The 12814-nt window shown below is 39.3% G+C and overlaps 1 protein-coding gene across 2 annotated transcripts in view; it reads right to left on the bottom strand.

The window, feature by feature from the left end:
• Positions 1-12814, bottom strand: part of nbas (NBAS subunit of NRZ tethering complex) — a 547303-nt gene that overhangs the window by 520898 nt on the left and 13591 nt on the right. For both annotated transcript variants that reach the window (XM_060914124.1, XM_060914123.1), the window contains exon 6: positions 2182-2225. In XM_060914124.1, coding sequence (XP_060770107.1) covers positions 2182-2225 — 44 coding nt within the window. The remainder of the gene's footprint in view (positions 1-2181; positions 2226-12814) is intronic.

Raw genomic sequence — 12814 nt, 5'->3', positions numbered from 1 at the left:
ATAGCAGTGACAAAATAGCGATCAAAAATGCATTCCTATATTTTATAAAATGAGATAAATAGAATTTTGATGATAAAAATTTGCCTTCAGTTCTCCTTTAATAGGAACTTGTTCTTGATTCTAAGATTCCTGTTCTTGGCTGGCAGGAATGGAGTGGTTATATCTGACCTTTTCTGGTCATTGTAAAGCAATCTTGGGTGTAAGAAAGGCACTCCACAAGTTACATTTATTTTTTTAAATAAATCACCAGTGCATCAACCTGCTGGGCCGGGTGCTACTGATGACTTCGACCTAATCGCTGCAACAGGTTTCAATAGAACATTAAACACTGAAAAAAAAAAAATCAAGCGAGAATGGACTCCGATTTTGGAAATAAGTATGTAACGATATATCATGCGATGTTAAATCCAAGTACAAATTTATGACGATTCAAATTGATGAAATAAAAAAAAATGAATTGCGATTATTATCAGGCTGTGTAATCTCTTAGCTTTTCCGAACTCTAACTAAGACTAGGCCATAACTCTGGTAAAATGCGACTGAATCGAATGAAATTGCAATACGTGTATTACCGACATATGACAAAGAATCCTATCAAGCTTGGTGAAATTCCTCCAAAAATTGTGAGAGGAGTTGAGTTCAGAAGGTGGAGTACCCTTCCCGGGGCGGACGGACGGACATTGCCACAACATAATCCCCCTTCGGGCCTTTCAGCCAGCGGGGGATTTAAAAAAACAAAACAAAAAATAAATAACTTTCTGCCAAATTACATGAAATTCCTCCAAAAATTGTGAGGGAAGTTGATTTCAGAAAGCAAGCACACCTTGATGAGATTTCCAAAGTACAAGTTTGTTCATAATCAAGGGCATAACTCTGCTAAGAATTTGCCCAAATTAAATGAAATTTCAATATGCGTATAACTGCCTTTTGCCAAGTTTGGTGAAATTCCTCCACAAATTGTGAGAGGAGTTGATTTCAGAAGAACATACACCCTCATGAAATTGGCAAAGTACAAGGTTGTTAATCAAGGTCCACAACTCTGGTAAAATGTGACTGAATTGAACAAAATAATGTCTTTTGTCAAGTTTTGTGGAATTTCTCCAAAAATTGTGAGAGGAGTTGATTTCAGAAGGTGAGCACCCTTCCCGGGATGAAACGGACAGACAGACATCGCCACGACATGATCCCCTTTGGGCCTTTCGGCCAGCGGGGGATAAAAAAACCCACATCAGTGCATCTGTATACAGGTAGTTGTCGACTTACGACTGTGTTTGGTTACGACTGACCGGTCGTAAACCGATCTGGTCGTAAGTCAGCCTATGTTAAATGAACGTAAGTATATTGTGATGTGTAATGATGATGTAATCATCTTAAAGTCTTATTTTATCAACATTTTCTTATTTCATTACCTTGGCTCATTATTTGGTTTAAGTCAAACACTGCATATTACACTGTGTACAGTACAATTAATTTAATATGTGCAAAATAAAAAATATGAAATACAGGTGTGAAAAATAGAAAACATTTTAGTTTGAAACATACCAAAATACAAATGTAAGACATAGCAAAATACAAAACTTAGTGACCACTGGCATCACTGGTGCTTGGCTGTGGGTCGTCTACGTCATCATCAGCTGTTGCAGCACTCGGGCTGGCGGGAGGATTTGCTCGTTTCATAAACCAGGAGCTGGGGCGGAAACTGTATGACGGAGCGCGAGAGAGACTGTGCGTGCGCCGGGAGCTGGGGCGGAAACTGTATGACGGAGCGCGAGAGAGACTGTGCGTGTGCCGGGAGCTGGGGCGGAAACTGTCGTACGCGGCGAGAGGTGCTGCCGGGAGCTGGGGCAGAAACCGTTGTACGCTCAGCTAGCTCAGCTGGGAAACACTTGCCAGTCATAACCAGACGGTCGTAAAGTCAATCGGTCGTAAGTCGCATAGGTCGTAAGTCGACGACTACCTGTATATAGTTTATTTACATCTCTCTTGTGATCACTGCAGGAAGTGGAATAGAGGCACACGAGCGAGTTATATACAGAACTTTTTTTCTCACTTAGGTTTCACTTGTCAGTGCAAAAGACACTTCACCGTTTTCAACTGAAGAATAAAATGTCATTCTTCGAAAAGTGTAATAAGACGTGGGAGAAGTAATGACAATGACAAAAGGGCATCGTGGCACTGTACCTTGACATTTCCCAATGATGGATCCAAAGTCATCTCGAGCGGACCTGAGAACACACAAGGAAGGGTGATGCATGACTACTTTGGATATTAAACCGGATTGTTGGATTTGCCATTTCTCCATTAGATCTATGCTACCGCTAAAAAGACAACTACATAACAGCTCTATAATAAGCCTGTTATCACAACAGGAAAACTTGGTCACTTGTACCACAGCACTGTTGATTTCTAGAATCTGATTAATCACAAAGTGGTGAGAAATTTCCCATAACTCTGAAATTTATATAGTACTATGCAAAAATCTCAGGCAGATACAAAGAAATGCTGCAGACCAAAAATGGCTTAAAAGTAATGAAATTAAATGTTTCAACATTATTTTTTTTAATACTATAAAACAGCAGTAAGACATAATAAATGAAACAAAAAGTCAATATTTGGTGCGAGACAACCCTTTGCTATAAATAAATAAGTCATCTCAGGTACAATGAGTGCAGTTTTATAAGGAAATGAGCTATAGGGTTTATAGAGCATCTTGCAGAACCAGCCACAGTTCTTCCGCACACTTTGTCACACTCGCTTCTTAATTTTGCACCAAAACCCAGTAGCCTTCATTATGTTTCTTCTTTAATCTGAAAAGTGCTCTCTTATATAATATGCTGCTCAGATACAAACTTTTTTTTGTTTCTGTAACATTTAATTTTGTGCTGGAAAACTAACGGTTGGACTCTAAAATGTTTTTGTCCTGACTCGATAACGTAGAAGTCATAAAACAGAAATCTATAACAAGGTTTGTATGAAAAAAATAAAATAAAATAGGGTGCCTGAGACTTTTGCACAGTACTGTAAATCACAGGTTTATGTTTACATGCTGGTGATGGTTTCACAGGGATTTGTAGACAGTAAACACATTTTTGTGCAATTCATCACTGAAGAGCATCTAAACGTCACTCTGGTGACTTTTTACCCATGTAAAGGCGTTTAACATTTAACATGGAAGGAGTTTCCAGTGTACATGCTTTGAATCAGTTAGTAAGTTTCCCCATCACGGACAATATCAGGATTTTTCAAGTTTCTTTTTGTAATTGATGCTCTGAGCTCCTACAGTGCCTTGCAAAAGTATTCATCCCCCTTGGTGTTTGTCCTGTTTTGGTGCATTACAAGCTGGAATTAAAATGGATTTTTTTTTTTTTGGGGGGGGGTTAGCACCATTTGATTTACACAACATACCTACCACTTTAAAGGTGCACATTGCTATTGTTTTTTTTTTGTTTGTTTGTTTTTTTTTTGTGACAAGCAATAATTAAGATGAAAAAACAGAAATCTGGAGTATGCATAGGTATTCACCCCCCAAAGTCAATACTTTATAGTGTCACCTTTTGCTACAATTACAGCTGCAAGTCTCTTGGGGTATGTCTCTATTAGCTTAGCACATCTAGCCACTGGGACTGTTGCCCATTCCTCAAGGCAAAACTGCTCCAACTCCTTCAAGTTAGATGGGTTGCATCGGTGTACAGCAATCTTCAAGTTATGCCACAGATTCTTAATTGGATTGAGGTCTGGGCTTTGATTAGGGCATTCCAAGACATTTAAATGTTTCCCTTTAAATCATTCCAGTGTAGTTTTAGCAGTATGTTTAGGGTCATTGTCCTGCTGGACCATGAACCTTCATCCCAGTCTCAAACCTGTGGCTGACTCAAACAGGTTTTCCTCCAGAATTGCCCTGTATTTAGTGCCATCCATCTTTCTTTCAGTCCTGACCAGCTTTCCTGTCCCTGCATATGAAAAATATCCTCACAGCATGATGCTGCCACCACCATGCTTCATTGTAGGGATGGTGTTCTCAGGGTGTTGGGTTTGTGCCACACATGGCATTTCCCATGATGGCCAAAAAAATAAATTTTAGTCTCATTTGATCAGAGAATCTTCTTCCATGTGTTTGGGGAGTCTGCCACATGCTGTTGGGCAAACTCCAAACGTGATTTTTTTAAGCAATGATGTTTTTCTGTCCACTCTTCCATAAAGCCCCACTCTGCGGACTGTATGGCTTAAAGTGGTCCTATGGACAGATACTCCCATCTCCACTGTGGATCTTTGCAGCTCCTTCAGTGTTATCGTTGGTGTCTTTGTTGCATCTCTGATTAATGCCCTCCTTCCCCGGTCTGTGAGTTTTGGTGGGCAGCCTTCTCTTGCCAAGTTTGTCGTGGTGACATATTCTTTCCATTTTGCTATAATGGATTTAATGGTGCTCTGTGGGATATTCAAAGTTTAGGATTTTTTTTTTTTTAATATAACCCAACCCTGATCTATACTTCTCCACAACTTTGTCTCTGACCTGTTTGGAGGCTCCTTAGTTCTCATGTTGCTTGCTTAGTAGTGTTGCAGAGTCAGGGTCCTTCCAGAACAGGTTGAGTTATACAGACATCATGTGACAGATCATGTGACACTCTGATTGCACACAGGTGGATCTTAATCAACTAATTATGTGACTTATGAAGTGAATTGGTTGGACCAGCTCTTATTTAGGGGTTTCATACGAAAGGGAGTGAATACCTATGCACACTCCAGTTTCCTGTTTTTTCGTCTTAATTATTGTTTGTGTCACAAAAAAAAACCCCAACAATTTGCACCTTTAAAGTGGTAGGCATGTTGTGTAAATCAAATGGTGCTAACCCTCCAAAAATCCATTTTAATTCCAGCTTGTAATGCAACAAAATAGGACAAACACTTGCAAGGCACTGTATAAGTGATGACAGGAACAAATTTGTACAAACATGTCAGTCATTCTTTGTGATCATTGGCAGCCTGTTTCACTATCAGAGAAATAAAACCTTAAGAATATGGTGTTACAGCAAAAATCACCAACTTTAGGTTAGCAACAAAAAGTAACAGTCTGTTCTACATCGGACCACATCACACCAGCCTGTCATTGATAATTTTCCTATAACCCCATACCTTGTGGTCATGTCTTTATTCTTTACGTACTACTCAGTATGGCTGCATACTAAACACTGAGGTTCATTCATTCCCTCCATTTCTTTAAGTGTATGTAATGCCTTATTGTGGTGTTTCTCAATCTATGGGCCGTGGACCGGTACCGGTCCGTGAGATTACCAACATCAGTCCGCAAGCCTGCCTCTGCACTCGTAGTGAGTATTATAATTTCAAACTACTGGTCACTGTCAATCAGATTATGTAGAAGAGCGATTGGCTGGCTCTGCTCTCAGTGCTTTTGTCACTGTGTGCCACGTAGCGCAAGTCCCGCCCCCCCAATTCTAGAATGTTAAGCGTTCCTGCCCGCGCGAGGTTGCACACTTGCACTTATTCATTCATTCTGTCCCAAGTCCAGTCATTCGCGCGCACACGCTTTATGAGAGCAATATCATGGCATGTTCAAAGCAAGCTACTCTTTCTTTGGAAAGCGCCCATCTGACAGTGCAGATACACAACATGAGCCAGAGGCAAAAAAATATCGCCCATTCACTCGCAATTACGACCCTTCATACATATAATTCGGCTTTATTTCAAGTGACTGGTTTCAGGGGACAACTATCTGTTATCTGCCAAACCATGCTAAGCAACGAAGCTATGAAGCCATCCAACTTACACCGGCATTTGGAAACTAAATAAATATTCGCATCTCAAGGATAAATCAGAGGATTTTTTCAGAAGAAAATGTGATGAATTGGCCACCCAAACTAGAGTGTTGAAAAGTAATTTCACCAAGAATGAAAAGCTAACAAAGGCATCATACATGATTTCCAAATGTCAGGCACCCTTCACAATTGGGGAGAAGCCAATTATGCCTTCGATTGTTACTGCTTGTAGTGAGGTGTTGGGTCTGGCTGCTGCAGCCAAAGTAAAAGATATTCCTCTGTCAAATGACACGGTCTGTCGTCGAATTGACGATATGGTGGCAGACATTGAAATGCAAATTTTAGAAGGGGCGAAGTCATCTGACTGGTTTGCCATTCAATTGGATGAGACCATGGATCTCTCTAACTTGGCTATGCTTCTGGTCTACATCAGATATGCTCATGAGGGCCAGTTTCATGAGGATTTTTTGTTTTGTAAGGTGCTTCCAGGGACCACAACCGCTGGAGAAATATTCCGTATGCTTAATGGGTACATCTCTGGGCATGGGTTGATATGGGGGTGTTGCGTCGGTGTCTGCACAGATGGGGCAGCGGCTATGACCGGCAGGCACAACGGAGTTGTTGCTTGGGTAAAAGCCGTTTCACCATCACTGCAGGCAATGCACTGTGTTATTCATCGAGAGGTACTTGCCTCTAAACGCCTGTCCACAGAGCTTCATGAAGTTTTAAATCAAGTGGTCAAAATAGTGAACTTCATTAAGGCCAATCCGACAAATTCCTGTCTATTTACAGCTCTGTGTGATGAGATGGGTGCAGATCATGTTCATCTGCTCTTGCACTCTGAGGTTCGTTGGCTGTCATGGGGTAAAGTGGTGAACAGAGTGTACGAGTTGAGGCATGAGGTTGAGGCATTCTTGAAGGTTGAGGCATTCTTGACAAATAAACAGTCCAATCTTGCCGATCACCTGCGAAATCAGTCTTGGCTTATAAAAGTAGCTTATCTTTCTGACATCCTGGACCATTTCAATATGCTAAACCTGTCGATCCAAGGCCAAGCGTGTGACATTTTTCAAGCCAATGATAAAATCATGGCTTTCAAAAAGAAGCTCTCAGTCTGGACCAACAGAGATAATAGAGGTGTGTTTGACATGTTTGGCTGTCTGTCGTCTCTGGCTGATGGTGTGGATTTGGGGCAGGTGCCGGCAGTGATTGCGCAACACTGCGTCATTTTGATTCATACTTCCCCTCAAAATCCCATCTCACAGAAAAGCAATGGGTAAGAGATTCGTTCACCAACCCAGAAACGAGCGCTCTGCCACCTGCGGTGCAGGATAAACTTCTGGAGCTTTCGTGCGATGCTGGTCTGCAGTCAAGATTTGGTCAACTTTCTCTGTCTGAATTCTGGCTGTCATGCTGCGATGAATATCCCCAGCTGAGTGAGATGGCAGTGAAAACACTGATGCCTTTCCATTCAGCATACCTCTGAGAGACCGCATTTTCACATTTGACCGCCACAAAGACAAAATACCCAAACAGGCTCAACTCAGAAAACATGCTCCGAGTGGCCTCGTCACCCCGTCTTCCTCGTTTCGACCTGTTAGTGGCGAGAAAGCAGGCACATCCTTTGCATTAGAATGCTGACTCTTCTTTTACCAAATCTCTGTGGGTGACTGGGCCTATCATTTGAGGTTAAAAGTCAGCACGTAGCCTACGTTCAGTTCTCCCTTCTTCATACTGGGACTGTGTAATCAATTGGCCCTTTTCCACTACCCTTTTTCAGCTCACTTCAGCTCGCTTCAGCTCACTTCAGCCCGACATGGCTCGCGTTTCGACTACCAAAAACCAGCACGACTCAGCTCGCTTCAGCCCTGCTTAGCCCCTAAAACTCGCACCGTTTTGGAGTGGGGCTGAAGCGAGTCAAACCGTGCCGAGTGAGGCTGGGGGCGTAAGCAGACACTCCCTTGTGCACTGATTGGTGAGGATGAGTGTCCTCACATGCCCACATACGCCCCGCGAGCGCGCTGGGATCTGTAAACACCGTAAACCCGGAAGAAGGAGAAGAAATAAGAATTACGAGAATTTCTCAAGCCTTATGCGCCTCGCCTCATCTATACGCTCTTGCCAGTATCTGTAAGCGTTGTCGGTGACAACAAGCCACAGCACCAAGACCAGCAACACTAACGACTCCATGTCCTCCATGTTTATTGTTTACTATTCGGGTCGTGAGACTACCACTTAAAAGCTCACTGATGTCACTGTTTGCGCTGCTTAACGACATCACCTGACGTCCACCCACTTTTGCTAACTCCACCCAATGTGTCCACCCACTTCCAGCCAGCACGGTTCAGCGCGGTTGTAGTCGAAATGCAACTCCAACAGCCCCGCTCAGCCCGACTCAGCACGGCACGGCTCAGCCCGACTCAGCCGCGTTTGTAGTGGAAAAGCGGCAAATCAGTCAGTATTAGGGCTACAGTGGGTCTTTAGGTTTCTCGGTTTGAGGTCCCATGTTTCTGGTAGACCTTTTTATAAGTGTGTGTATGTTATTGAGGCACTGTTTGGCAGTGCTTCAAGTTCAAAGGTGTAGTTAAAAAAAAAAAAAATCTAAGACACAAAAGTAAAAAAAAAAAAAAAATATCCTGGTTTAATGGTTCTTACGCAAATGGTAATAATAATTAATAATTAATAATAATAATAATAATAATAATAATAATGTCAAATTATTGGGCCTACATATCAGTATATTTATGTAATTTGGCAATAATCTCAAAGCCAAAGCACTTCTGTTAGTTTCCCTTGTTTAATAATAGTTTAGGCCTAAGCAATAATAATAATAATAATAATAATAATAATAATAATAATAAAAAAATAGGACTACTACTACTACTAATAATAATAATAATAATAATAATAATAATAATAGCATATCTTTGGACAGTTACTGGTCATTTGGCAATTTTCTACAATTCTGCCAATGCACTCCCGTTAGGTCTTATTTAGCCAAAATATTGTTATGCTGGTATAAGCCTGCTACTTGTAACAAGTACTACTAACAAAAAATATATATAATAATAATAATAATAATAATAATAATAATAATAATAATAATTTAAAAAACTATGTATCTATGGAGGCACACACGATGTGTGTGTGTGTGGGGGGGGGGAATGCACAAAAGCGTAGGCCTATGCAGGGCCTTGCAGCACCAAGGCCTAACATTACTGGGCCCCAGGGCAAAGAAGTTTGAGAAACCCTGCCTTATTGTAATGCTTTAAAATGAGCATGCATCATTAGTAATGACCAAAATGAATTACTAAAGCAGGGGGAAAAATAAATATAAAACTTATTTTATCAAAAACAAAAAACTATCGATAAATCACAGCTTCCGGATCCCGGAAAAAGGCAGCCTTGCCTCAGGGCTAATCTTGCATGACGTCGCACATGGAACCCCGGTTATCTAGGTCATTTCCGTTCATCTGACTCTGCGCTTGTTTACTCACTTAAATTGGATATTGTTGTTGGAATCTTACAAAAATAATAATAATGGGAAAGCCCTGCGTTGTGTTTGTTGAACTCCATATTTTTTTTTCTCGTCTTTATTGTCAAAGGATAAAAATACATATCCTAAAGGTACATTATAAGCATATAAGAAAAAAAAAATAAAACTTATACGTATACTAAGTTAAGCTAAATGTTTAAAAAGGTAGCCTATTTACAAAGGTATTTTTAAAACGATCAGTATTTACATTAGGCGTTACCTATCTTGTTCCACGGAGATTATATTTACTTTTTTTTGACGGGAAGATAGGGCTTAAGCGGATGATTATCAATCGACAGTGCTTTCTTGTATATTTTACAATCTTGTTTTGCTAAAGAAGTTTTAATGCAGATAGGATATGATACGAAGCGGCGCTTATGACGTCTATCTGGAAAATTTTGAACTACCTTAAGACTAGATTCATACGCACCATAAAGAGGTAAGGCATATGTAAAACAAGGCAAAACAAGATATAAAAATAAATAAATATACAACAGGACATTCAGTTCATAAATTTCTGAGAAATGACACTAAAGTGACAGCGGGTGAAGTTTGTGCAAATGAAGCGGACAGATTTTGTGTTGCTTACTAATAATAAATCTGATTCATCATCTGTTCATCACCACCAGAACATCCACATGGGAATTACTGGAGCAAAAAGAAATCCATTTAATTTAAAAAAAAAAGACATTTGGACAGTTTGTTGATTCCTCTTTTATCACCCACTTCATATTGTCTTTAAGTAATTACATTGATTAAGTGTACGTTTTAAAGATTACATTTCTGCATTTATTGAGGTACATGTAAATATTTTCCCTATATTTTGCAATGGCCAGATTAGAATAAAAATCCACAAACCAATCTGTTTTCAATTCTCTCTGGCTGGTGGTGCGCTATCGGTGGTGAGTGGGACTGTCGTGAACTGGCAGTTTCTCGTCTTGGGGGCTCGAAAAGATAAACATTTACTCCGGAATATCCTGGATAACCATCTGCCCCTTCATCTGACACATAGGAATCCCAAATCACGATCAGAATTATCTCCAAAACATGATTCCATTATCAAGACTGGTCTAACCACTGCTGCGCACGGGAATGAAACTGATATCGGGATCTTTGTTACACTTGTGATGTCACGCACCCCTTCAGGATCTCCCGGCTCAGGCTTGGCAGATTTTGTGAAAATCGGCTGATCTTACTGATTTTCCATCAATTTATGGCCTTTTGGATCAACTATGGTTTGAAAACACACGGTCAATCAACATATTGATTGTTGCTTTGCACAACAAAAAAAAGTGAGGTTTAGAGGCATTACATACACTTTAACAAATAACGAATGCAATATTCCTCTAAAAATAAATTCAATGCTTTTTTCCACCAATTAAATGAAATAAAATCATGCTTAAAATGTAAAACATGATGACTACCAATTTAACTGGATTTCAAATGGTTATTAATAATAATAATAATAATAATAAATCATTAGCAGTTGAGTGCAAAAGTTTGAACACCCGTACTTACTTCAGCAAGTTCCTTCATGATCGCAAGTAACAAGTAAAAACAAAATGATCAAAAAACATGTGTGTTAAAGTGTTAACAGTAAAGCACTCAATATATACAGGGACTTTAACTCCTCTCCTTCTGCTTGCCTGCATGATGGAACATTTTCTTCTTTGTTTTCTTACACACATTCATCCTGCTTTTGCTTCGTCAATTCTGATGGTTATGATCTACACCGTAGACACATTAATATCTCTGGAGAGCCTTCTACAGCTTTGTGAAATATCTGAACTCTTGTAAGCTGTTTTCCTGATCCCATCAACCCATAAGAACTTGAATGTTGGAGCTTATTTGAACTTCTTACCTTATTACAGTCTATATCACTAGACACTACACATGAAGTACCTTCAAATATATTTAAATCAGTCTGCTGGGTTGGGTGCAGCTGATGACTTTGACCTAAGCGCTGTAACGGGTTTCAGTAGAACATTAAATACCAATAAGTGAAAATGGACTTTTACTTTTTAAATAGGTATGTGACGACACACTGTGCACCAATAAAGGAACAAATGTATGACTATTTGAATTGAATAAAACATGAATCACGATTATCATCAAGCTGTGTAATCTCTTCGTTTTCCCTAGCTGTAATTGTGTTGTTGTTTAGACACAATGTACAACAGCAGGAATGCATGTGACTTCACAGTAGGTGGAAGTAACACAGGTCTAATGCTGTAAGAAAACACAAAACAGATCTAAAATAGAAAAGATAGACATCACTGTTGTATAACTGACTGTACAAAGATTTAACAGGAAATCAGAGCTCTCTTTTTACAGACTGCTGAAAGCTATATAAAAGAGAAGCAAATGAAGAAACGTTCATAAAACGTTCATAAAAGTTCATTAAGAAAAGGCTGATTTGTTAACTCCCCCCCCCATTCTTAATAAGAGGAATATTCAAGTTAATAAAAAATAGACAAATAAAATGTTGCATTTTTGGGGAATACAGTTTTCATTTGATTTTTCTTTTCCAGAAAGGTGAATAAGTGTGTCTCAAAATGCTTAGAATGTATTTTATTCTATCCACATTCACTGGATATGAGCAATCGCACGCTCTGATTGGTTACTCTACTACTAGGCTATCAGCTCATATACTGTGAATAGAGAAAAACAAAATGGCACTGTTTTGATGAACCAACCAAGGACGAAATAAAAACTCTACTTGAAAATAAAACGGCAAAAAATACACAAAAAAAGCAACAAAATATGGAATAAAAAAAGTATTTGATGGTAAGAACATCTCTTATTTTTCAAGAATTATTATTAGAGCATTTTTCACAAATTGCTACTGCCATTTCACCGGTTTATTTACATTCTAAGCGGAAATGATTTTGTCGGATGTTTGATACAAAGTTTTTATTTATCAGATTTGCCAAAAATAAAAATGCTCCGTTTCTCAAAATTCAGTGAATGCAGATATAATAAAACAGTTATTCCACTCAATATCATCATACATGGCTTATAGCTGACTCAGTGCTCCGCACCTTATCAGCTATCAGCTCACGTACAACTCGATTTCTTGGAATAACTTAATTATTTTTCCTGCATGCACAGTCTACATTTTACAAATTAGCATATCACAACTAAAACCCTAAAACGTTCACTCTAATCTGTTTTCACTGTTTACATTTGATCTGTTCTGGTTAATCAACAGGATAACGGTGCACTACATTCTGTTTAAATCACTCACTCAGAATGAACATACTCACAGTAAACGTAGGCAAAAGTACGTCACTGCGACATAACCGCATTACAGCAGCTGTAGTGCAAGGCAGTATTTTTTGAACCTATGTGCTGAAAAGAACTGTGTTTACACTATAGGTAATAAAGATAAATCGCTTCAAAACCCTTGCTCGTTCATTTCCCTTTCTGGTGACATTTTTGTCCCACCATCATTCGAGAGAAGCGAAAAAAGAAAAATAAACATGAAAAAGGCTCCTGTGCCGAAATA

Source organism: Neoarius graeffei, chromosome 2, assembly GCF_027579695.1.
Source record: "Neoarius graeffei isolate fNeoGra1 chromosome 2, fNeoGra1.pri, whole genome shotgun sequence".
NCBI classification, from domain to species: Eukaryota; Metazoa; Chordata; class Actinopteri; order Siluriformes; family Ariidae; genus Neoarius; species Neoarius graeffei.
Note: the sequence above shows the minus strand (reverse complement) of the source record. Positions and strands in the feature narration are given on the sequence as shown.